The sequence below is a fragment of the Ictalurus punctatus genome, chromosome 1 (genome assembly GCF_001660625.3).
Source record: "Ictalurus punctatus breed USDA103 chromosome 1, Coco_2.0, whole genome shotgun sequence".
Taxonomy (NCBI): domain Eukaryota; kingdom Metazoa; phylum Chordata; class Actinopteri; order Siluriformes; family Ictaluridae; genus Ictalurus; species Ictalurus punctatus.
In genome coordinates this window covers 11,235,302-11,263,296 of record NC_030416.2, presented here as the reverse complement: position 1 = coordinate 11,263,296, position 27,995 = coordinate 11,235,302, and the positions used below count along the sequence as shown (strand labels likewise).

The window sequence follows — 27,995 nt, the reverse complement described above, 5'->3', positions numbered from 1 at the left end:
ATGTATAAAGGGCACCCAGAGAAAGACAATCTTATCCTGCAATGCAGAGCAAACAGTGTCAAAGCCTGTTCTGTGAAAAGAAAAAAAGAAAAAATCTGTATGATGTAATCAGCACAGCTTTAATATTGTTTTTGACCAAATATGTACAGGTGTATAGAATTTTCTAGATCTTTTATTTACATTTAGATTGTTGCTGTTAAGATATGCTAGGATAGGCTATGTTAAGATAGATTTGTATTGATTTTTTCTATTTTCATTTTTTAAAACGATCAAGGTACAGTGTTGGAAGACCCAGTTCTGCCGAGTGCACATCAATACTGAAACCTTTCACTGTGTCAGGTGTGCATACAGGTTTGTCTATCTGGGTGTGTTGATGGCCCTTTTGTTTAAAGGATGTGGATTTTAGTTGTCCTATTGCATGATTGTAGTGTTGCTTTGTGTGTATTAATATATGTGTTTGTATATTTGGTTGTGGCTCACTTTATTCTGCCTACAACTATTTCTTACATGTGTCTGGTTCTTTTGGTGGAAATGTCTAGCTTTTGCAGCACTTGTATCATTGTCAGCCTTTTTAACAGTTTAGTGCTTCGATTTGATCCTGCTTTACTTGTAAAACACTGTAGATTAAAACCATCTTCCATCTTGGCTCACTGCACATGAATGATTATTTATGGACACACCAAAATGAATAGGTTCTTATGCTTAACACAGAAAAATAATAGGGGTGTAACACTCATGTGCATTTACCGGATCTCTACCCCTATGTTTAGATGTATGGAGTTTGTTTAGCAAAATGTGGCAGTTTCTCAGTACAACTGTCTTTCTATTTTGACTGATGGTGGGAGTAATTTTTTTCTCAGTATGGACTGATTTTATTAATGGGAGACATATGATGAACTAACCAGTCCATAAAGATTGGTTAGGTCACAAGCAAGTTTATGCTTAAATGTCATGATAATGTCATCGGTATAATATAGACTTGCACGTAAGAAGTGCTGCTGTGATGATAAAGACGGTCCTGTTCTCATCCCAGGACTTTCACTCCACATAGTAGCATTTGACTTTATATTATACAGTTTTAGAAGAATAATGATTTGCAGTATAATCCCACATTCCATTGTCTCTCAGAAGATGGCAGGTTCCATTTTAAACTTGGTTCTGCTCAAGGGTGCTTCCTCAGTGTCTCAGTGTTTTTCCACTGTCATGTCTTTACTCCTTAGGTATCGAACTCTACTGTTACAGGTTCTCTGACAATATCTATTTTTTAAAGCATCATGCAAATAAAATTGAACTGAACTGAAGCAAGGTTTCAATGAAAGTTTCAATGATGCTACTTGCTCAACACAAAATATGTGTTACCTGTTTTATGTTTAAATATATATGTCAGTACAAAGTAAGACAAAACAGACATGTTGAGGAGACTTCAGTCTTAATTCAATGGACTCTACACAGAGGAAGTACTATAGTAGAGAAATAGCAATTCTTGGACTGTGTGTAGAGCTTATTCTTCTGTGGTGACAATCAGACACAAGCAGAAACCAGGATCAGCAGAGTCACACTGCTCACCACGGCTATACTGGGTTTGGCTGACACAGCATTACTGGGCATGGGGCGTGGCTGCGCCTCTGCAAAGAGCAAATCACACTGTTTACCAAATCACAAAATCACAAAAAGGCCAGCCATTTCTTTATACATAACTTTTGAAAAATGAAATCATAATGAACTTAAGATATAATGATTGACAAGCTTAGTAAGGGTGTTTTGAGATTGGTAAGGCTGTTCTTCATCTCCCCACAAGATGGCAGTGTTTTTCATTAATGATCATTTTCTTAATGATCTCTAACCATCACAGGTTTTTAAAACAACTAATATCTCTGACTGGGGTAGTGATGCACACAGAGTATTCATTGCATACCATTAAAAAAAAAAAAAAAGAAGATAGATATAATGTAGCTCTTGTAAAGTGTGGATCACTATTCCTGCTCTTAACCTCTAGCTGGCCCCAGTATTTTGTTGCATGTACTCACCTACAACAGTCACAATTTTGGAGACCTGCCCAATATTGCCTGCTCCCGGGTTCAAAGTGATGCAAGTGAAGACCTGCGTCTGTCCAATGTCAGAGGGAGTCCAGAGAATCTTTGGTCCCTCAGCAATAAGTCTTCCCCTTGGAAAGCCTGCATGCAAGGCCCACTGCACAGTGCAATCCATCCTGCACTGTGCATAACAAGTGTACTCACTTTGTATGCCTAATTCAGCTTGGTTTGGCCCAGTTATGCTCACAAAAACATATCCAACTGCAGGAGGAGATCATATGTAACATCTGTTATATATTAGTATTTGACCTTATCTGTCATCATTCTGGAAAGGTTAGGTAAGTTCATCTGATTATCTGATTTATGTGATAGATGATAGGACACATGGAGAACTCCGCATTTTATGGGGACAATAAGGAAATATGACATATAAAATAAATACGGCTTACTCACGATAAATCCAGTAGGCCTTGCTTATTACACTGAAACTTCCATTAAGGACCTTGCACTGATATCGGCCACTATCTGACTCTTCAAGTAGGCGAAAAAACAGAGTCCCATTGTCCGTGGATAGGCTCATCCTGGAGTCTAATGTAAGAGGTTCACCATCCTTAAGCCAGGTTATAGTGACTGGTGGGGAGGCTGCATCACATGTTAAACGAAATGACCGACCCACTTTAGGCTGCTGGTTAAGTACTGATTGATTAGTCGATGGCTTCACAGAAACTGGATCTGTAAGAGTTCAAAGGACAATCACTAGCTTAATGATGTCACTTGTGTATGAAATGTGTTGGTCAAGTGTTATTTAGCTGAATTTAATTAAAACACATGAATGTTTTCAGAGAAAGTTCAAATTCTCTTTGCTGCAGAATGAACATACTTATCACTGTGACTGATCTGATCTCGCTGACAAAGTGCTTATGGTCTTCATCTGTCACGGTGCATGCTAGTGAGATGGACGTGTCTACGCCATTTTCAGTCAGAGTAAATTTGCTTCCAGGAAATGACTGGCCTTTCACGTTCCAGGTATAATAACAGGTACGACTGCAGACTGCAGAACACTCATAGAGGGCACTCACTCCAGCTACTACCTCATCAGGGCCTGAGATCTTTACCCACTGTGGCTTACCTAGAAAAATAAAAAATGGTCTTGGAACTGAGAACCTAATAAACAAAGAATATACACTCAGCAACACCTCTGCTTCTTGCTGAAATGTCCTTTAATGCTAAAACTGAAAGCCTGAATGGATTTATCATTGTCTCATATGGAAATGTGTATACAGTCTATTACAATTTTATTTTACAGAAGAGAAAGATAACCATAAGGCATGCAGGCAGACAGATAAGTAGGTAGACAGACACACAGGTTTGTAAGTAGACAGACAGAATGGAAGACACAGACAGATCAACTCACTTGCAGTAACCACTTGCACAAGCCCTGAAATAAAACACAATTACTTTCTTAGATTTTCCAGAATTAATGACTGAACAAGATATACTTAAAAAAAAACACCAACAATAATACAAGTAAGTGTATATATTAGTAAATGAAATTGTTTAAAATATAGACATGGTTATTGATACTTGGTAAACCCTTATAGAAGTCCTTACTTAAAAGATGTCAAGTTGTAGTAACAAAGACATCAACTGAGACCTTATATAATTTCTGCTGAACCTCCACAAATACAGTAAGTGGTCAAACAGCTACTAGATTACACCAGTCCAGTCATTTTGACTTTTAACTATTAGTAGGCATGGGCAATGTGGCACAATATTATATCATGGTATTTGAAGATATTTTCACTATATACAATATGTATAATGATATCAAAACAAGTTCAATCATGCTTTTATTTAATGATTTCAAAATAAAAAATGTAATACAGTTCATTAAAAAAAAGAAAAGGTAATCATTAATTTAAATGACCTGGACCTTGCTACTGAACATTTCAATATGTTCACAGATGTAAAAATAACAAAATAAACAAAGTAAATAAATAAAGGATGTATTTATTGTAATATAGAGACAACTGTATGTAAAGGCATGGGATAGAGTAAGCTTACCTGTAACTGTCAGTAGCAGATTTATATACATATACAGCTGCATCTTTATGTCTTCTCTCTGAGTCTCAAAATGCAACTTAATATATCTTCAGGATTATAAGTATACAAATTAACAGGAAGTTAGTAGATTCCCAGATTACACAATATGTTCTGACATAATATATTAGGACTTTGGGCCTGGTTAATTTTTTATTTATATATTTGGAAAAATTGAGATTAATACTTGGTAGTATTAATACATGGTGATGGCCACATAAGCACATTCTGGAAATCCGAAGTGGAAAGTTTATCTTTACTAGTCTGCCCTAAATTCATCAGGCATCACTCAGCTTAAACCTTCATCACACTTTATTCAGTCTTTCACAGAAGGCGCATCCATCAATCTATCGGTCTATCTATCCATCTATCTATCTAATCAAATTCCAGAGTCACTGTTTGACCTTCTTAACCCTCAGCTGCTCAGCTATTTTATATTACTGCCTCACTTGTAAATTATTTTTAATAATTGCGTCTGCATTGTAAATATAAAGTCTTCCTTGGCTAAGTCTAAAATCTTTTTTAAATCATACCTTAGTGTAGAGGGAAAGTGGAGAGATTTTAAATTTTGCACAATTAAATGTTCTGTTATTTTCGTCACTGTAGCTGTGAGTTGCAAAGACTATCTCCAAGGAGAAAGGTTTCCTTTTGCACAAGGGATTACAAAACCAACACTTTAGCAACAGGTCCTTGCAAGTTAAAACAGTACACAGTGTTTTTTTGTGAACGCATTATGTTGCAATGATGTTGTAAATCTCATTGCAAGTATGGAACTTTTCTGGTAGCTAAAACATTACAGCTAATATGTGTGACAAACCCTAAAAAGAAAATGATATGTTAAAATCATATCGCAAAACCATTAGCTCTTATTATCAGCAAAATAACACATATCTTGTGCAAAAAGAGTAGTACCACTGTAACTAGGTAACCATAGTTACCCCAGTTACAGTACCTTATGAGTGTTGTTCATGCAAGTTTAGGAGTTTGTTTGGGTTTGAGTGCCACCGCCAACTATATGAGATATCCATTATCACTCACCCCCATGTATTCACTGTTTGCACCAACATCACCACATGTGGAAACTATTAATTTATCAGAGTATTCCTGTTAAGATGAAACTGCCACAAAACCCATTTACAGTCCAGTCCACAGGAAAAAAAAAAAAACCGAAAAAAAAACAACAGGAAAAATAAAATACTTCAACATAGAAATACTGAAATGGTTTCCTGAAACTGTCTCAGCTCTGTGTCATGGAGTTTGCTAAAAGTTTCAATTTTGAGTACTGAGATGAAACAAATAAAAGAGAGTTGAAGTTTTAGTGAATGCTAAACATCCACCCATCCATCCATCCATCCATTTTCTATACTGCTTATCCTACATAGGGTCACAGGGGACTTGGGACACATCACAGGCCAACCCATTGCAGGGCATATCAATCAGCCTACAACGCATGTCTTTGGTCTGGGGCGGAAACCGGAGTACCCAGAGGAAACCCCAGAAGCTCAGGGAGAACATGGAAACGCCACGCACACAGGACAGAGGATTCTTTAAATGAGTTGAGGCATAATTAATAAATATTATGTAAAGCTATCAGACTTGCCATTTGATCACTTAGAATCCATTTGTTCACTCAGAAAAAAAACTATATTGCTAAGACTTTATACATGACCATATTCTCATAGGTAACTATGCAACAAATAAGCAGGAACAAATAACCAGTTCTTAAGTAACCCTTATTCAGGAGATTAATTTATTCATCTTCACTTTATCCTGGTCAAGGTGGATCTGGAGCCTATGCCAGAAAACATTGACCACGCACGCATACACACACACACCCTAGGGGCAATTTAGAATTGGCAATGTACGTACCAGCATTTCTTCTGGAATATATGGAATAATCTTCTATGGCAGATTATAAAATACTAAATATTATTTTATGCATTTCATAAACATAAGGAAATGTATCAATCATCAGTACCATATCATGCTAAGACCTCCAACATGATAGGACCTTAAAAAAGCATGACCTGCAATTAGAACAGCACCTTGGCAAGTTACTTAAATATATTTTCAAATAAGTGTAATTTTGAATTCATATGAAATATTTTCAAAAATGTATGCACTCTGTCCTCTGTCTACGTGTCCTTGAGTGCGCATAGAAAGATATCTTTCTTATAAGATAGATATCTTACTTTAGTTTCTTAAGTGGGATTATGCAATTTCTCTTAATCTCCTTATATTTTTTGTGAAACTGAAATGAAAGTGTAACGAAAATAAATTAAATTATTACAGAAGACATAACTGATCTCTGAGACTGGGTATATGCTGTGTGATAAACTTAAAAATAGCAAAATTAAATAAATACATGCACACAGCATTTAAAATTACAAAGATGAACACTAAAACTTACAATCAAAGTTTCTCCAAGGATTTACACAACAGATGGAGAAATATTTTAGGGCAAGATCAAAATAATACATTGTGCTCTTCACTCTGCAGGACTGAAAATGACACATGACTCTAATACACCAACAAATACAATTTTTTTCCTCGAAAATTTAATAATCAGACCAGAGCCAAAGAGAGCCACCCAGTGACAGAAAGGATGAACATTAAACATAATATGACAGCATGACTGCAAACAAAAGATTATGAATGACAACAATGTTATGTTATTTTAAGACAAGAAAGCAGAAATGTCTAAATAAATCATAAAAAAAAAATGTAAACTGTATACATTTGTCATTCTAGAGGTCATAGATGAAAGTATACCAAAGTGTAATCTTAAACCCTAATTAGAGATCTGGGAGTATGAGTTTATTTAAAAAAAAAAGAATAATAAATAAAAATTATCATGAGATTCCGTGGAGTTCAAACAAATGTTGAAAGAAAGCTGCGACCCTAAACTTTGCCATTCATACAATCTGATTTATGTGATTTCCTACCAAGCATTGTCAAAATTTAAATAAAACAATTATATACACCCATATTGGATAAAATTACATAGGCCTAGATGAAACACAAAAATAGGTTAACAAAAATATTAGCATTTTTTATTAGTAAAGAAAGTTACAGTACAGTATTCAGATTATTGTTGTTGTTTTTTTTGTTTGTTTGTTTTGTTACATGCTGGGAACCACTGCACTTATTTTATTTGAACATCCAGTAAATTTCTAACTTTTATTACTTCCTCATTTTAGTTCCCTGAGTAACAGAGTTAAGCAGGTCCAAAGGTGAAAAAACACAGTCAGGGTCTATATCTAATAGTTTACAAGATGGCTAAACAGCAAGCATGTTTTATGGCACTTTTTAAACATGCCCTTTGTTATATTGAACATAAATTTCTAATCAAAGGTTATCTGGGGGCCACACATGCCATTTCAATTCATGTATTACATTTAATTTATTACAGCCTGGAGAATTTGATTTCTCAACAAAATGTGAACAGAATGTATATTATTTATATTATTGCATCCAATATTGCACTACTACTATTACATTTGTACTGTGTATATTCATAAAATTTTCTTCATACTTCGTTGCTTGATGGGGTAAATGCATGCTGAATCTCATTGTACTTTGTTGTAATTTGTATTCGGAAGTGATATTGTACATTTTAATACATTTGCATCTAATATTAAAAGCAAGAAAATCTAATTACTAAATTCCTTAAACACTGAGGGTTCCATTGAAATAGCCAACAATACCCACTTCTATTCAAGCAGAATCTGCAGCAAAACCATTCAGTTACTTCAAGAGCTTGGACTCGTAATTTTTTCTTCCACAACAATGGCAGGTCCACAAATGTCTCTTGCAGAATTGCTGAATTGTGTGCTTACTTTTTAGAAGGTGACTGGCAGGCTTGGTCAGTGTGGTCCACACATCAGAATAAATGATTTGTGTGGCAGGATTAGCTGTAGCTGTTTGGAAAAGATGAAGTAACAGTTATGCTGCAGGTTATCATCCCACACTAATCTTCACACAAATCATTTGCTTGTTCCTTAATATGGTTTACAAAAGATATCTTTTCCAATATATACCATCTTTACTTTCATCATTGTAATCATTTAAATGTCATTCCTAATATGTTAGTGATCTAGCTGAAGACAAACTGCTTTTGGGTATTCCCAATGCCAGTGCTGAAAGTGAAAAGTGCATGGACTCTTGTTTTTGGCATGTATTAATATCACTGGATTTAGAAAACCATTAAAGAGTTTGAAGCTCTTCAGTTAATAATTACAGTCTTTGAAACATTCTCCCTGCTGAAAAATTCAGCGTGTTTTACCAAGCTACCATTGCTGCCAGCTGGTTAATTATTTTCCAGCTTCATTATTACTTGACTAAGCTGATCAATAAATGTTTATGATTTTCTTATTGCCTTACTGTCGTGTTATTTCTTAAGGCTTCAGTAATTCAGAACATATTTCCTTTCTAGCAGCACTTGCAAAGATGGTCTACCGGTTTGTTGCAACTGGTGGCTGGTCAGGACAAGCTGGAGTTACTTTACTACTTTAATTATTTTTTAAAAACAAAGACAATTCACTCGCGGAAAATAGCTCAAGATATATCAAGTTTGTCCATCCGTCTATCCGCTCGCTCGCCTGCCTTATCTAAAATGTATAAAATATACAATTTTATTTGTATAGTGCTTTTAACAGGGCATTGTCTCAAGGCAGCTTTACAGAAACATATAAACACAGGATACAGATTTTAAGTGTGTGAATTTATCCCTATTGAGCAAGTTGGCAACGATGGCAAGGAAAAACTCCCTAAGATGAACTGAGGAAGAAACCTTGAGTGGAACCAGACTCAGAAGAGAACCCATCCTCATCTGGGTAACAACGGATAGTGTGAAAGTAAAATATAAGTTCTGATTTAATGTGCCATCAGGCCAATTCTGTTTTGAAAGCCGTTTTCTCAATGACAGTTACACTTTCATTTTTTAAATTTAATTTTTCAGTTCACACTAGCAGCATAAAAGCCATGGTGTTAGATGTGGTGACTAGCAACACTGGAGCACCTCCAGGGAACTGTACTGTCTCCATTCTTGTTCACCCTCTACACCTCTAACTTCTGCTTCACTTCGGGAACGTGCCACCAGCAGACGTTTTCGGATGACTCCTCCATCGTTAGCTGTATCTGAGATAAAAAGGAGGAGGAGTATTGTGACAATAAAGATATTGTGACAACAACCACCTCCAGCTCAACATCAGGAAAACCAAGGAGCTGGTGGTGGACTTCTGGCGCAGCAAGTGGCCCCCCACCCCTGTCCCATAAAGGGGGAGGGAGTGGAAATAGTGGACACCTACAAGTTCCTAGGTGTGCAACTCAATAAGAAACTGGACTGGTCAGAAAACACTGAGGCCCTCTATAAGAAAGGACAGAGTAGGATGTTCTTTCTGAGGAGGCTCAGGTCCTTGAATGTGCGCACTAGGCTGCTACGGATGTTTTAACAGTCTGTATTGGCCAATGTTATCATCTTTGCTGTAGTGTGCTGGGGAAGTGGCATTGGGACTTGTGGTACCAACAAAATGAACAAGTTGGTGAGGAAGGCCAGCTCTGTGGTATAGGGATGGAACTGGACAGGGTGGAGGAAGTGACTGAAAATATGATGAGAGGGAAGCTATCATCACAATTCTTCACATCCTCTCTACACTGAGCTGAGGGGGCTTAGGAGCACATACAGCCACAGATTCATCCAGCCATGTGCCTCAAAACGTCTGGGGGGCTCTTTCGTGCCATCAGCGATCAGACTCCACAATACAACAATACCCAGTACCTCCTACCCCACTGATTGAGTCCCACAGAAACACACATTCAGTTAATTGCCATTTCACAGATCTTACACATGTATATAAAAACTGAGGATATTGCACATGTACATATACAAATAGAACTGTAGCATGTATACATACACACAGATCTGTTTTATTGTTTCTATTATTTCTATTGTATATGTATTTATGGAAATTATTTTCCTTCTTTCTTTCTTTGACGTTACTCATCCTACTTGTGCTGCTGTGTCAATTTGAATTTCTCCTATTTGGATCAATAAAGGTGCATCTTTTCTTATCTTATCTTAAACACAAGCTGTTGCACATGGGTGCAAAATACTTGAGTAATTGTACATTATTACTTATTAATTATTACAGATATTATTCAAAGTACTTTTTCAAATTTCAAAGGTCTCTTCTTTTCTCATTCAGCCAATGTCTGTATGTTGTACAGTATATTAGTGGAATAGGCTCAGTTTAGCAAGACAATAATTTCAGTTTAATATCCAGTCAAGTGGAAAAAAAAAACCTCTCAAGAGTCATGACAACTCATCACTGGTCATGAGCTTCTCATGCTATACATTTGTTAGCGTTATATTTATCTGGACTACAGTGCGGAAGTTGAGGACGAGTGCTTCTGGCCCTACTTAAGTCAAATGATTCACTATGCTGGCCTAAGCAAAGCCAGTAGATGTTAGCTAACTTGCTAAAATTAACTAACTACTGTATATGCCTAGCCACAGTTTAATTACAGTTTATTAAAACAGCAGTATTCTTCTGGATCAGAGCGATGTGGGCCAGCGTGATAATGACTAGCAGTGGCATCATCCCAGTTATATAAACAACCCAACATTAGTGGTGGAAATAGGTTATTAATTCAATATTTTTTACACAAATTATAAGTCAAAATATTGCATGCTGTTACTTTTTAGATATGTCTAATGCCATGGCACTTATGATAAATAAATAATGCAATAACATTGTATGCTGTGCATGGTTGATTACTGTTGTGCCCTTTTCAGTCATCTTAAAACATGTACTACTCACACTGAATATACGCACGTTAAAAAATGTACTACTGCAACTGGCAAACTTTTTTTTTCCCCGCTGAATTTTTTGCTCCTATTTTATGGTATGTGGCACTGGAAAATAAACATAACTGTATAAATATAGGCATATTAAAAGTTTTAAGTCATAAACTATATGAGATTAAGTAACAGCCACTCTTCTCTTATTGCTTTGGTTCAGTCGATAAAGTAACTGAAATCACATAAAGGTGTTATAGTTTGGTTAAAGAACTATGGCACTGCATCAGAGCACTGAAGGCTCTGTATGGATTTCTGCTCATGAAAATGCAGTTTGTATCTGAAGAAACAGTCCTTAGCTTATTTCATTATATTATTTGCTAGAAAATATTACTGTGTCAATAACTACCAGAGTGAGAAGTGAAATTGCTCTGCCTACGTGGTGTATGAGGTCGAAGTCCTCAGTGGCGTCCTCAGTGGCTTACAATAAGAGATATCTATCTACAGTATCTGGAAGAGTCTTTGCCACTTTAATTACTTCTGTATTATAAACACTATCAAGAATCATTTGATGGTAAAGTAATAAAAGCAAAGAAACTGTCAGCTACATGATCTGAATAAACTCGTTGCATGGTGTATGGACTGCAAAACTGGAAATTTAAGAAAGAGGCTCACATGTTGTCCTTCACTTGGTGTTGCTGTGGGAAAGAAGCTTCATTATCATTATGCAATAGAATATAAGGTTTAGGTGTTTAGGTTATCATAGGCCACTAATAAAGTGAATTACTTTGTATTTGTGACCTCTCAGTCATAACAGTAAAACACTTGTGCCACCAAAACAACTTTGACCCATTGAGGAATAGACTACTCAAGACCTCTGAAGGTGTGCTGTGGTGTCTGGTGCCAAGACGTTAGCAGCAGATCCTTTAAGTCCTGTAAGTTCCGAGGTGTGGCCTCCATGGATCGGACTGGTTTGTCCAGCACATTAAACAGATGCACAATCAGAGGCCAAGTCAACACCTTGAACTTTTTGTCATGTTCTTCAAATCATTCCTGAACAATTTTTGCAGTGTGGCAGGTCACATTATCCTGGTGCAAGAGGCCACTGCCATTAGGGAGTACTGTTGCCATGATGAGCTGTATTTGGTTGGCAACAGTGTTTAGGTAGGTGGTATGTGTCAAAGTAACTTCCACATAAATGCCAGGACCCCAGCATAACATTGCCCACACTGCCTCTGCCAGCTTGCATTCTTCCCATAGTGCATCCTGGTGACATCACTTCCCAAGTGAGCGACGTGTGAACAGTCCCATAAGTGGCAAGCTGTGATATGACACTTTTCTACAATATAAAGTAGTGAGTGTACAGCTTGTGTACAGCTTGTGTAACAGCGTAAATTTGCAGTCCCCTCAAATTAACTCAACACACAGCCATTAATGTCTAAACTGCTGGCAACAAAAGTGAGTACACCCCTAAGTGAAAATGTAGAAATTGGGCCCAAAGTGTCAATATTTTGTGTGCCCACCATTATTTTCCAGCACTGCCTTAACCCTCTTGGGCATGGAGTTCACTAGAGCTTCACAGGTTGCCCCTGGATTCCTCTTCCACTCCTCCATGACGACATCATGGAGCTGGTGGATGTTAGAGACCTTGTGCTCCTCCACCTTCCGTTTGAGGATGCGCCACAGATGCTCAATAGGGTTTAGGTCTGGAGACATGCTTGGCCAGTCCATCACCTTCACCCTCAGCTTCTTTAGCAAGGCAGTGGTCATCTTGGAGGTGTGTTTGGGGTCATTATCATGCTGGAATACTGCCCTGAGGCCATGCTCTGCTTCAGTATGTCACAGTACATGTTGGCATTCATGGTTCCCTCAATGAATTGTAGCTCCCCAGTGCCGGCAGCACTCATGCAGCCCCAGACCATGACACTCCCACCACCATGCTTGACTGTAGGCAAGACACACTTGTCTTTGTACTCCTCACCTGGTTGCTGCCACACACGCTTGACACCATCTGAACCAATTAAGTTTATCTTGGTCTCATCAGACCACAGGACATGGTTCCAGTAATCCATGTCCTTAGTCTGCTTGTCTTCAGCAAACTGTTTGCGAGCTTTCTTGAGCATCATCTTTAGAAGAGGCTTCCTTCTGGGACGACGGCCATGCAGACCAATTTGATGCAGTGTGCGGCGTATGGTCTGAGCACTGACAGGCTGACCCCCACCCCTTCAACCTCTGTAGCAATGCTGGCAGCAGTCATACGTCTATTTCCCAAAGACAACCTCTGGATATGACGCTGAGCACGTGCACGCAACTTCTTTGGTCGACCATGGGGAGGCCTGTTCTGATTGGAACCTGTCCTGTTAAACCGCTGTATGGTCTTGGCCACTGTGCTGCAGCTCAGTTTCTGGGTCTTGGCAATCTTCTAATAGCCTAGGCCATTTCATGTAGAGCAACAATTCTTTTTTTCAGATCCTCAGTGAGTTCTTTGCCATGAGGTGCCATGTTGAACATCCAGTGTCCAGTATGAGGGAGTGTGAGAGCGATTACACCAAATTTAACACACCTGCTCCCCATTCACACCTGAGACCTTGTAACACTAACAAGTCACATAACACTGTGGAGTGAAAATGGCTAATTGGGCCCAATTTGGACATTTTCACTTAGGGGTGTACTCACTTTGTTGCCAGCGCTTTAGACATTAATGGCTGTGTGTTGAGTTATTTTGAGGGGACAGCAAATTTACACTGTTATACAAGCTGTACACTCACTACTTTACATTGTAGCAAAGTGTCATATCTTCAGTGTTGTCACATGAAAAGATATAATCAAATATTTACAAAAATGTGAGGGGTGTACTCACTTTTGTGAGATGCTGTATATATATATATATATATATATATATATATATATATATATATATATATATATATATATATATATATATATATATATATATATATAAATGACTGAAGTTCTTTACACATACCTCAATTTTGTTGTTTCCTCTGGAGCTTTCTATCCTGCACAGAAAATTTATTACAATAAATCAGATTTAAGAGTAATTGTTTACAAAATAGTTAGCAGTCACATGCGACAAGTGTTTAAAACATCATTGAAACAATTATGTTTTAAAATAAATAAATAACAATTAAATAAATAACTAAAACTGCTAACACTACTACTACTACTACTACTACTACTACTACTACTAATAATAATAATAATAATAATAATAATAATAATAATTTTACTCCAATCATGATCTGAAATTTGGTTATAGATACAACTGAAACTAAAACTTGTCTATGTAAAACCGCTGGCAGAATATTAATGACATTTTTTAAAATTATTATATGATGATTCCCCAATAAACAGGCCTGCTGGTAATATTTGAACAACAATAAAATAGAAAACAGTTATGTTGAAATGTATTGGTACCCTTACAATTTCTGGTCACACTTTCAGGAGCTTGTATTACCTCTAACAACGCAAAGTGAAACATAATTTTTTTAAACAAAAGTCTAACATTTTGTTAAGAAAATAACTGTTTGCGCTGCTTTATTAAGCTGTAAACAAACCAGTAAATGCTAGACGATTAAAATAACCAGACAACAAATGCACACTAAAATCTGCTCCAGATTTACATAGTAGATTAACATAATTTAAATCCATTTACAGTTCTGCACCAAATTTTAGACAGCTCAGGTTAATAAAGAATTTTGTTACATCTGGCCCTAAGTTGAAGTTATTTTGTGCCCAAATGTGACCCAGATCCATTTCAGAAATTATGAAAAAAGTAAATTACAAGGAAAATTACAAAGCTATTGAGCTAATGTACTTACATTTTCTGCCTTTAACAAAGTAGAAAATCAAACCAGCAATTCCAGCAACACCCAATAAAACTCCAATAACAATCCCAGCTATGGCTCCTGCAGACAGTGACTCCCCACCTCCACCCATAGAGCCTTTTTCTATGAGAAACCAAAGAAATCATTTAGAGAACAATTTAGAGAAAGTTGTATATACATTTAACATAGGGTCTCTGCACATTCTTACACAATAATAATTATAATAAAACTTTATTTTCTATAGCGCCTTTAAAAATTGCATTCAAAGTGCTCTACAAGAGAAGAAATAAAATACAATAAAATATAAAGGAAGAGAAAACATGCAATGAGAACAATTAAGAAAAATACAATAAAAATCACATAATAACCAGAAAATTAAAAATTTAAAAATACTCAAAGATTCAGCATGCCTAACCTCAGAGGGAAGAGACTTCCATAGTTTTGGTGCAAAAGAAGTGAGGGTCCTGTCACCCATAGAGTGTAGGCGAGAAGTGGGAACAGTTAACAAACCAGAATCTGAGGAGTGAAGGTCCCGTTTTGGATTTAAGGGGTTGAAAGTTCAAGGAAGTACACAGGGGCCTCCCGATTATTTTCAGCAAGAAATGACTGATATTAGGTTTGTGGGAAACAAATCAAATCATTCCTAAGGGTGCTTTCACAATTGGCAGTTTTTCCACAGAAGCAGTGCTGGCCGGAGTGTCTTATGCAACATGCACAATATAACTATAACAACGCACTTAGTCCTAACTAGAATCACCTAACTCCCCACTGTTATATAGCAGAGATTTATCATTGTTAATAATTATATATATATATATATATATATATATATATATATATATATATATATATATATATATATATATATATATATATATAATATTTTAAAATAACAATTGTTAATTGACTGGTTGTTTGTCTTCACTGAGGCTTTAGAGGCAGAAAATCAAGAGAATGCCCCCCAACTTGAGACCTGATTGGTCTGGAAGTACAAAAAACTGCTTGATGTCACTTTTTATGAAAGTGCTCCACTGTACTTTGTAACATCACTCAGATTCTGCCGTAGTCTTAAAGCCACTTCCCTTAAGATTACATTGTTGATTAAATTGGTTGTTGAGGAAAAACACAATTCTCAAGGGGGAAAAAAAATCTACAAAACATAGCATTTAAACTATTCTACTGCTTGCACTGTGTGCAAAATTTAAAAATAAATATCAGTACATATCATTAACATTTATATAAATAACCTGCCACTGCTGTTTGTGCTAAATTACTGAACACACAGTTGAACACACTGAACACACTCAGAGAACAGGGGTAATTTCCCTCTTCTGCATACATGAGCTTTCAAATATCTGTGATTGGCTATTGTCGCCGTGACTGACAGGGGAGAACTTATATATATCCCTCCTACCCAGTGAGTTTTAATCTCTTCATGGATTACTGTAATATAATTATCATTATCAGATTTGAACTCTCAATATCTTGATGATAGGGCAAATGATGGTTATGCATAATTAAACATTAACTATTTGATTAATTTAATTATTCATAGTTTTGTCCTGCATGACAAAAAAGCAGGGCCCTGATCCCTCATCTCTGTTGCTGGATTGGACTCAACTGGATTGACCTCACATGTAGGTTGCTCTATAAGAAACTTGTAGGTTGGTAAAAGTATCTCTCAAAATAATAATTTTAAAGGTAATGTTTACCCGCCTGCTTGGCATCTCATGTTCGTCTCATCTCAGGAATGAATTGAAAACTGTTTTTAAATTTTCTACTAATCAGAAAAACTGGAGCTTTGGGAGATTACACGAGAAATCCATATTTTATTCTGACACACAACTGGAAATGAAATGAAACCTCAGCAATAGGGCTATACACAACCCATCCAACTTATTTAACAATGTAGAATTGATCTGGACGTTGTACTTCCTTATTTGTGTGAGACATCAGTTGGATTACTGTACTACCTTAACTAGAGGTAGCTACAATTTTCAAGGCAGTTATAATTAGTTTTGACAGAATGAACTTCTATATTACTTATGTTAGAACTGTGTACTGGTCTGTGCTACACTGTCTCTTACTGTGCCTATTGTCCTGTTTTAGTAGTTACTGTACTGTCTTGTGTTGTTTACACACATTTGCACGTGCACTTTATGTCAAAATGTGTAGGTCTTATTTAGTTATTTAGTTTAGTGTACTGTACTAGCTTTATATGGTGTGACAATAAATGACAATAAAGCCACTTGACTTGACTTGTGCATTTTAAGTAAAGACAAATGACATGTTTGGACTCTTAAGAACACACGATTTTCTTTAGCCCACCACTGTCAGAAAAGAGGTCTAAATAAATATTTTTTATGGAGAGAATATATGTATATATAAGTGAATATATGTATATATAAGTGTAATATAAGTGAACAGAAAGGGAGACATAATTGTGGTGGTTTTTTGTTTGTCTGTTTGTTTTTTGTAGACAAGTTGGTGATTGCAGGCTTTTATGTGAAGATGAAAAACAAGATAAATATCAATAACCTAAAATGCTGTAAATAAATATTCAGAATGCAGCAGCATGCCTTGTTTTCAACCAGCCCAAAAGAACCCATGTCACACCCCTCTTCATCTCCCTCCACTGACTTCCTGTAGCTTCCCGCATCAAATTCAAGGCCTTGATGGTCACCTACAAGACCTTGTCTGGAACAACACCTCTCTACCTCAACACTCTCCTTGAGGTTTACGTTCAATCACGCAACCTGCAATCTGACTACTCAGCGAGGCATGATCCCTTTCCAGAACCTTTAAACTTACTGTCCCTCAATGGTGGAATGAACTTCCAACCTCAATCCAGACAGCAGAATCAGGGCTCTAGAGTGCAACCATTTCAGTCGAACTTGCGACTGAAAAGTATTTTGTGCGACTCTGAAAAAATATTTAGGTGCACTGGTGCGAGTCACTTGTTCGAAGTTGTATAATACAACCAGAATAAAAACTACATCTATAAAATGCATCTACACCACGCAACAGTTACTTTCACACTGCTTTTCATCATCTCAGTCAACCGAACAAGTGTGTAAATACTGCAAAGAAGCCATTATGATGACAGGAGTAACACTGTACATCATCCGCTTCATCTCTAATCTTGCCGATCTCACAAACCAGCATCTTTAATTGATTGCGCAAAATGACCTGAACATGTGACTGTGACATGCTCGTGTAGCCACAGCATCTTCGGGTGGAGTTAATTAATTAAAATGCTAACGCTACAAGGTAGGTTTAATTCAAACTTCTTTATTAAGTAATTCCTCGCCAATCATAATCAAGTGTAGCAACTCTTCCGTCTGCAAGCATACAGTACGCTGCTGCTCTCCCTTCACTCTCTTCACCAACTCTAATAGACAGCGCATTCACTTCATTTAATCTCACGGTCACCAGATATCACTAGAAAAGTCAACTCCAGTTTTCATGTTTTGAGTTAATCCCCCCCAAAATACAATATTATCACATGGCAACACTGTACTGGGGGAAACGATCTAAAAGGAACAACTGATAAACAAACAAAAAATAATAATAAAATGTAAAGACAGAAAATGTGCTTAGTTATAAATAAAAAAGTGAATATAACAAATAGATATTATAATAAATTCATAAAATATAAATAAAGTGACAAATGAAATAATTTTTAATTACTATGGGTTGGATTTTATATTATTTTGACATTAATAGGCCTATTAATAGCTTAGTAGGCTATTTCCTTAGAAGGCTATTAGCCTTCTTTTTCCTAATATGGATAATTATTTTGTGTTAGTCTACTTTTAATTAAGACTTTTTACTGTTTAAGATATTTAAAAATAAATATTTTATGCTTGTTTTTTTTTTTTTTATCAATTAACCAACAGTAGGCCTATTTCATTGCTATTATTTTAATTCAATTAACAGTGACCAAGCATCTGGATCGGTATCCGTCTATCAGGATGACAAGAAATCGGTATCAGCTGTAAAAATCCTGATCAGAGAATCCCTAATGAACACCATTAAACTAAAGCACTTTGCATCTGATGGGTAAATGAACTCACCTAAACACATACTATGAGATTATTCAGACATATACACAATATACACAGAGCGGTTCGAAAACTGACTCCAGGCCAGAACCATGACAGTGGAAAATGTCGAATAGTATAGCTTTAAATATATTTAAGAGGACTTCAAAGACTGAACATTGACTTTTTTGCATTTGTTTACAAGGTGGAACAGGTTAATGGTTTTTTTTCCATACAGTCTGTAAAATTAACTGAAAATATTGAATTTAGTTTATCAAAAGGTAAATTAATTTGTCAGGGCTCACATTATGTTCCTAAATTCTGTCATAATTGACAAGTTCAGGTTTCCTTATGTCTACTTCTGCATTTTATTGTGGCACATTAACGTTACCATCTCTAAAAAAAAAAAAAATGGAACTTCAACCGTGCTCCTAAATTTATGTAATTGTAAAAAAAAAATTGTTACCATAGAGCCTTGAGAATCTGTCACTTTCTTCAAAAAAATGGCTAAAGACCCATCTTTTCCACGAACACTTAATTAACTGCTACCTTGCCCCACACCACCACTATAAAAAAAAAACGTTCAGCACTTATACTCAAACTCAATAAAAAATATTGTATGGTAGCACTACTTGTATTGTTCTCCACTTGATATATGTTTGTATTTCCTCATTTGTAAGTCGCTTTGGATAAAAGTGTCTGCTAAATGAATAAATGTAAATGTAAATATATCATATGAAATATTAATTTCTCATTACACCATTTCTATTTTACTTTGTACTTTACATTAAACATCCATACTGTAAAAATCCTGTGATTAATATAGGTTAAGAGCCAGCACGATTGGTACAGATAACATCTTTGTGACTCAACATATTAAAATCCTAAATAGATCTTTAGTGTGACACCTTCTCCCAGCTGACGAAATATTTTGTATAAATTATATTTTTGTGTAAATTAGAGTGATGTACGAATTATAGAGATATAATTATTTTCTTGGTCTATTTACATGTTACTTCAAAACATCTTATATCTTACGTCTGATTTATTTAAACAGAAGTAAAGGCTATTTTATTTCTTTTATACAGCATAAAATCTCACCTTTAACTACCAAAACATGGGATCCAGATGCATCACGTCTTGTTACATGATTGGAGGCCATGCAGGTGTAATTCCCAGTGTCCATAAAGGTAGTCTGCTCCACAGTAAATACAGCTGTATTCACTTCAGGTAAAGTCCCATTAAACATCCATTTGTACGAGGCATTTGGTGTAGATTCAGAACGGCAAGACAGTGTCAATTTATTTCCTTCCTCCATTTCAACTGGTCCATCAATTATCACATTATCTGGTCCAACTGTAACACACAGCACAGAGTCATTGCCTGTCAAATTAAACTTAGATGTTTATTCAGTTTCAAACAAATCAGCACCAGGAATATATTTGTACTTACAATTAACAATCATTCTGTATGTTGCAGTGTCAGAGCTGATGGGGTTGCTGAGTGTACATTTATATTCACCACTGTCTGTTCTCCTCACCGGACTGATCATCACTGATCTGTTATCATTCGAGAATGTGATGCTGTCGCTAGCTGACAGTTTCTGATTATCTTTCATCCATTCAGCACTGTATATGGTTCCATTCGCGTTACAGGATAATGTAGCAGAGGAAACACCTTCTATTAGATCATTTGTTGGTCCAGTAAGTGCTACTCCAGATATTTTTTCTGTAAAGTCCACACAGGAAACAAATAAACAGTCAAAAACATTCATATAACAATGTGGTTTGATATGGAATTTGAATTAGTTATAGGGCCTGGGACTGTTAAAGCTATAACAACATTAAACATAATCTGCTTATTGTATCATATTTGCCAAATCATTTATTTAAGAACTTACTTCCAATTTGTCACATACCAAATTAATTTTTAATCGAACCAAACAGCATTTTGATTCTGTATATCTATGACTTTTAGCTTTTGGTCTATAACAGCACTTTCACTTACTATTTTAGAAATCCTAATAACCTTTTCTGTTTTGAATTTCCCAGATATAGCTTGATTTCCTAACCAATTACCTATTTTCAGACCTCTTGTATATAAATTATATTAATACCACAGCACTGTTGAATTCTGAAATCTGATTTGTCATTAGATGTTGATTAATTTTTTATAACAACAGCTCTGACAGTGGTGCCGAATACAAATCAAATAGCAGGTTTACATCTGAGCTCTCATTCTAAAACGTTAGCGTTTCTATAGTAACATCTCATTCACAGGGACGTGTATGGTGGACACTCAACATAATCTAAGCCTAATAATAAACAAAAGATGATATTTGATGATGAAAAATGTCTTGAAATCTTTTAAATCTTCTGAAAGGTGACATTTATTTAACATTGATGAAAGGATTCTCAGGTGTTAGTGCTTTGTGTAGCAGTCACCACAGGACACTCGGCTTCACGTTGTAGTACATAACTGACTATTTCCCTTTAACAGCATGCCCTGTTTTATCTGTGTTGTATTCCTTACAGAGTATGTACACAAATTATTCAACTGCTAGTTAAATACAGCAGTTCTGCTATTTTATGAGTCCAAAATATAGCAGGTTTTTAAACACCAACAAACGATTTCCTCAATTTATCTGTGAGTTATATAATTTTATTTCACTGTAAGACATTTCAGGTGGTTAAACTTAGAAACAAAGGGTCACCTGCTGCCTTAGAAATGTAAGTAAACTCAACTTTTTGAGTTGAAATAAAGGTTAACTTCAAGTTTTGTTTTACAATTGTTGCAAGTCAAGACAGTGGATTGCTTTATGTTTTTTATAAACTTGAATTCAATATCCAAAACTTGTTATGACAATTAGAGTTAAAGAGAAGAAATTAGTTCACATAACTTAATTGGGCTAACATGTTTTACAGTGTTTAATTAAAATGTCTCAATATGCCTTTGTCCACTTTTTTGTGGCCATCTTTTACAGTTGGCTAAGGTTTTGCGAAAGGCAAAAAATCAAACAGTGAAAAATCTTTACATTTCTGGGAGAGCTGCTTTGGCTTAATTTAGTGGCTTGCTTTTTTCGTTGTTGTTGTTGTTGCACATGAATTCAATAACTAACTATAATCCACGTAGTACAGTGATGCAGATGAGTTCAAACATGGAGTAGTTCAGGTTCTGCTTGTTATAGGCGATGCAGGTGCAATTGCCATTCTGACTACTCTGAATGTTGCTCAGTCGGAGCTCTTGGGCCATTTCACCAAGCTCTGTTCCATTCACAGCCCACTGAAACTCAGCAGCAGGGTTAGACTCAGCCGAGCAGGTCAGTATGAGATTAGACCCAGAGATTTAGTAGGGTCCCACTGGATCTGCTTCAACAGCAACATTTTCTGGACCATCTCCAATGTAACAGTCCATATTTTGTCAGCTTTAGAGCCATCATGGTCTTGTGAAAACCAGGTATATCATGCATATATGGAGGACTCCTTGCTTTGCTGATGATGTTGGATGCTTCACATTGGTATGGGCCTGTGTCATATCTGATCACACTAGTAATGGTCAGACTGCGGTTGTTGTCTGTTAGCTGAACTCGCTCCCCTGCTCTTACCTCAGACCTGCCATTCAGCCAAATAACTTAAAGACTTAACTTATGAGTAAAAATGAATAAAGTACTCCTTGCCAACTTATTTTTCGTCTAATAAATCTGCTATTATAGAACTACAGATCTTTGATGTGGACGCCAGTCACCGATCTTCAGTCACCAGTCATGGAGCTTTCAAAAGACGAAATTTTATTGCAAAAAGGCAGCAGAAGTCAAAATGGCACAACTGTTCTACCCCAGTGGTAGTGTAGAATATTATTTATAGGATGATCATTACAGAAATCTGTTACCAAAAATGGTTCTAAACTCTATAGTTCCTGTATTTTTTATAGTTCAATATTTTACTATAAAATTATGTTCTGAATTTGAGACATTAGAGTCAGACTTGACAATATTTGGTTTCTAATTCAATTGCATGGTCTATCAAATTAATCAACTGGACTAATTTTTTTTGTTGTTGCTGTTTTTGCCTCAGCGAGAACATCCAATGCATGTTCATAGTCATCTAATACAAGAATAATATGAATTAAAGAAAATGTTTGAAATTTGAAAGATGCCTATTCAGATTCAGCTGTGAAGATGTAATGCAGAACAAATCTGTGTACTTTTAATCCTTACACACCTATATAAAAACTGATTATAGTTACCTATAAGTATTAAAGACTCTTCTTTGCATTTAAAAAATGAGGACTGTACTAGATTAAAGAAAAAAAACCTTCCTGCAGTTGTGTTAAAAAGAAAAGGTTTGTTTACTCACCAAACACCTGCAGTGAGGTTACACCTGTGAAAGGATTTGTAGGAGTGTCTATAGTCAGAAAATATAGTCCAGTATCATTCTCAGTCAGGCTCCTGAGCTCCAGAGCTAAAGTGGTGGGATCCAGAATGACTCTGTCAGTGTACGGTGGCTGTATTATAATTCCACTTGGAGGTCCAGAAAGAATGGAGATCTCATTAAACCTCCATCTGATGATGTGATGTGGGGGATCCGGAATACGGATTGGAGTAATCACCACATTCTCCCCAACTGCTCTATTTATTCTCTCGGGTAATAACACCTCTTGGCCAAAACATACTCCTGTGTGAATAAATAAATAAGACAAACACAAAAACAAAAATAAAACAAAACACTCTGTAATAAAAACACTTTAATAATAATAATAATAATAATAATAATAATAATAATAATAATAATAATAATAATAAAGTAAGAAAGCATGTATATACATGAGAGAGAGAGAGAGAGAGAGAGAGAGAGAGAGAGAGAGAGAGAGAGAGAGAGAGAGAGAGAGAGAGCGCATAAAAAACGCAAAGTTTCCAGAGATACAGGACGTTTCAGACCAAGTCCCTTTGTGGCTATAGGAAGGGAAACTGTGTAAACTGCACTGCGCTGTAATGTTTATTTCTTCTATTATGCTGCAGGAAGCCACGCTGCAGTTACTCACTGTATTCATCTTCACAGATATAGGAAGAATATAGTGTTCACCTGTACATGACAGCAGAAGCAGAGAGCAGCACACAGCGTGTAAATCCATCAGGAGAGATCCGGAGCTCCACCACTGCTTCTCAATAAGCGTCTCTACAGAAAGATCTGTGCTGATTAATCACCCGATGTGAAACCGAATAGTGCCGATTAGAGTCGAGCTAGAAAGCAAACGACTGGAGAAGATAACTAAGTAAGCAGACGAGACAGCAGGTCTGTAAACAGCGTCATTAAAGCACACATGCAGGAGTGAACAGCCTACAGGGGAAACTATCAGAGTAATCCTGCACCGGTTTATCTCAGATCGTCACATTCAAGTTCCGCCTTTAATCAGCATATTTGGGGCGCCGCCGCCCACTGAATCCGATTAACACAGCGGTTCTCAACCTTTTCTAACTAAAGCCCCCCAAGCCTCCCCTATCATGTGGCACGCTCCCCAACTCCAACCCCACCTTATTGGAGGAGACCAGGTATAATGATTATCTACAGTATCTCACAAAAATGAGTACACCCCCTCACGTTTTTGTAAATATTTGATTATAACTTTTCATGTGACAACATTGAAGAAATGACACTGTGCTATAATGTAAAGTAGTGAGTGTACAGCTTGTGTAACTGTAAATTTGCTGTCCCCTCAAAATAACTCAACACACAGCCATTAATGTCTAAACTTCTGGCAACAAAAGTGAGTACACCCCTAAGTGAAAATGTCCAAATTGGGCCAAAAGTGTCACTCTGGACAGGGTGCCAATCCATCACAGGGCACAATCACATACACACTCACACACCCATTCATACACTACGGACACTTTAGACACACCAATCAGCCTACCATGCATGTCTTTGGACTGGGGGAAACCCCCGCAGCACGGGGAGAACATGCAAACTCCGCACACACATGGCCCCGGTGGGACTCGAACCCCGGAGGTGTGAGGCGAACGTGCTAACCACTAAGCGCACAAAGTTTATATGCATACTTGAAAAATAAGTATGCATACTAGAATTTTAAGTATGCATGCCAAAATGTAAATATACATACTTAAAAATCAGTTTGCAAAATAAATACTGTAGGCTTCAAACTTCATAAAAGTTGTGTTCATTTGTGAAAATTATCTTGATGGAAAAAATGTGTTAGTAGGCTATTGTAAGCTTATTTTTTGCGACAGTCCAAATGCCTATGTTGAGGGAACCAGTACGATGCTAACATTCAGGTTCCGGTAAAAAAAAATGCCATCATCCCTGTACCACTCTATTAAGTGCAACAGGACACTCGTCACTGATGTTAAAAAAAAAAAAAAATCTTTTAACAAAATTAAAAAGTACATCACCACCGCTGGTGTGTCTGTGTGATTGTGAACTGTGTATGAGTGTCAGTGATTTATGGCATTATGGACAGTATCGATCGTGGCGTAAATTTTAGGCCAATGCTGCTGATTTATTACCGGCAGTAGCAATCAAGATTGTTAGTTGAGATGCAAAATGAAGCAACAAAAACCATTAGGAGATCATTTTCGAAAAAACGAAAAAAAGAAGAAGGGGCAAAGCGTGAAAAAAATACGATTTTTACAATTTCTATATCATTTGCCATTTTTTTGGTGTTAAATTATTTAGGTAATGGATTTACGATGAAGACCGGGATTAGTTGACTTTTGTCAAACTCTTAAAAAAAACTAATGGTTAAGCACACCACGGACTGATTTTTGCTTTAATAATAAGATGCTGTTATAGATGTGCAGTATCTGAATGTTTGACTTGCGTTACTAAAAAGTTCAAACCTGTTCAGTTGATGAAGTCACACACCCTGATAATTTATGCCAACAACAAACCCCACCCCAGGCGTACAATTATATCCCCTAATATATTTAGATAATAAAAATGATTATTACTAATATTTATTGTTTTTGTATTGTTATTTATGTTTATTATAAAGGTTCTTTTTTGTCATTTAAAAATCTTAGCACTTGCTTTGTATTGAACATATAATAAGGGATAATAATTTGTGTTCATATAATTTTTTGTGGTTTTGTCTTTCACGCAAATAAGAGCTTTATTAGAGTAGCAGACAAATCCAAAACCTGAGACAATAGCGTGGTCAAAAACAGGCAATGGGTCAGGCGAATGGCAAAAGGGCATAAACAAGGCAAAACAGAATCAAAGAACGAGGGCGAGAACAAGATCATAACTATAACACATGAAACAAGGAACAAACGCTTGGTATACTGAAAACTCATGAATACTTTGCGAAGTACACAGAGACAGGAGGGTTTTAAATGACAAACGTAATCAAGGGTGAACACAAAACAGCTGAGACTAAGGATGACACATAAGGGAAACAACCAATGACAATACAGGGGCAGAGACAGGACAAAAATCACAACAAATGCACATGTAGAAAGTAAACAAAGTCAGTGTCACTGAAAACCTGGAAGCGCATGCTTGCTCTTCAGAGCGTGCTGCATGCTTAGCGCGAGGGGAAATTGTGACAGTGCCTATCCATGATGACTACTTATTTTTTTTATTTTGTTTTACTTTATTATCTTTATTATTGAAGTAGATAAAATATTATTGAGCACGAGAAATGTGTGTTAGAGCACCAAATGGGCTAGGACCGGCGCTGCTACAGGGAAAACTATCAGAGTACAGTAATCCTGCACTGGTGTGTCCCACATTGTCACATTCAGTTGTCAGATGATGAGTTTCATTCATTCATTCAACTAAAAAAATCGCTCATTCTAATTGTATTCAACATCGTATACAATAAGACAACATTATACTCATAGATGTCATACAAGTCTCTCAGATCAGGTCTAGAGGCTTCTGATTGTCACTATACATGTTGGATTGTTGAAGAATACACTCACATTTAATTAACATCTTGGAATTTTAATTTATTTGTGGTTTTTTATAGTTGTGAAATTAACTGCATTGCTCATCTAGAAACAATATGTAGAATACTTTTGCTCAAAATTGTGTATTTGCCAGTTACAGTCACTGATCAGACAGTGTTTTTTACTGGTCAAAGACAGTTTTACCCAATCACAATATCACGTTATTATCACGTATAATAATATATGGAGAATATTCAATGTAAGCAAGGTCCCTTTCCAGAACCTTCACGCTAACTGTTCCTCAGTGGTGGAATGAACATCCAATCTCAATCTGGACTGCAGAATCTCTCACCATCTTCAAAAAACAGCTAAAGACCCACCTCTTCCGTGAACACCTAACCAACTCAGAAAAAATAAAATAAAAATAAATAAATAAATAAAATAAATAAATAAAAATTGCACTTACACCTCTATTCTGTGCACTTTGCTTCTTCTGGAACTCAGTTAATGGATCTTGTATGGTAGCACTACAGTTGACAGCTCAATTGAAATCATATACAGTAGCCAGTCTGAGGATACAAACACAGGATAATTCATCAACCTTTGACCTTTGAGAGAAGAGACCTACACATCTGTCAACACACTGTTATGGGACAGATCAGTATGGACCCAGCTGCAAACCAAATGAAAATCACTGCTTGCTTTTGATAGATTGACTGGTCATCACCATCAGATGGAGGTGTAATAGTCTCTGAAGGTGAATTTTGCTTGCACAATTTAAAATCAACTTAGTAAGTTGTGGTTGTGGCTATGGCTGCTGGCAATGTAAGCATTTTTTTTTTTCGTTAAGCATCTGAGCTTGATATAACCCCTCCCCATCCGCTACCTACGGAAAGCTGTAACCGTTTAGTGCATGAAGTGTCCATCATTCCACACTTTGATTTTTTCGGTTAAATCCGGGAACTTAAAGTGGACTTTGTTTTTGCGGATTTTTCTGTGTGAACACACTAATCACACTATTTATATTACAAAATGGCATAGAATAGTACACAAGTGTGCCATTTGGGACGCACTACTATACTTGTGACGAAGGGCTGAGTCATGGACTGGCCTTAAGTAACAGTTTAACCAACCTGGAAGATTCTGGGCAGTTGAGGTTTCATTGTCTCACTGTCTGCTTCACTGATCTCACTGTCTGCTGCTGCTTCCCTCTGTTGGTTCCTGGAGGTGAAGCGCGGCCTCTTACACACACACACACACACACAC

At 36.5% G+C, this 27,995-nt stretch overlaps 1 protein-coding gene across 1 annotated transcript; it reads right to left on the bottom strand.

Moving 5' to 3' along the window:
- Positions 1-103: 103 nt before the first annotated feature.
- LOC108262935 (carcinoembryonic antigen-related cell adhesion molecule 20) lies at positions 104-24,278 on the bottom strand. The gene is made up of 12 exons (XM_047155330.2): positions 23,905-24,278; positions 23,179-23,496; positions 20,276-20,551; positions 19,925-20,179; positions 14,775-14,903; positions 13,919-13,952; positions 4,098-8,053; positions 3,448-3,471; positions 2,914-3,162; positions 2,487-2,765; positions 2,028-2,294; positions 104-1,625 (listed from the first exon to the last, which is right to left on the bottom strand). Coding segments are annotated over exons 1-6 (1,029 nt in total). The 5' UTR covers positions 23,954-24,278; the 3' UTR covers positions 104-1,625; positions 2,028-2,294; positions 2,487-2,765; positions 2,914-3,162; positions 3,448-3,471; positions 4,098-8,053; positions 13,919-13,950.
- Positions 24,279-27,995: the final 3,717 nt, after the last annotated feature.

Coding starts and splice junctions, on each gene's coding strand:
- LOC108262935 (XM_047155330.2), bottom strand. CDS start 23,953: ATGGATTTACACGCTGTGTGCTGCTCTCTGCTTCTGCTGTCATGTACA. Junction 23,497..23,904: donor GCTTCTGCTGTCATGTACAG/GTGAACACTATA, acceptor TTATTCACACAG/GAGTATGTTTTGGCCAAGAG. Junction 20,552..23,178: donor AACCTCACTGCAGGTGTTTG/GTGAGTAAACAA, acceptor TGGACTTTACAG/AAAAAATATCTGGAGTAGCA.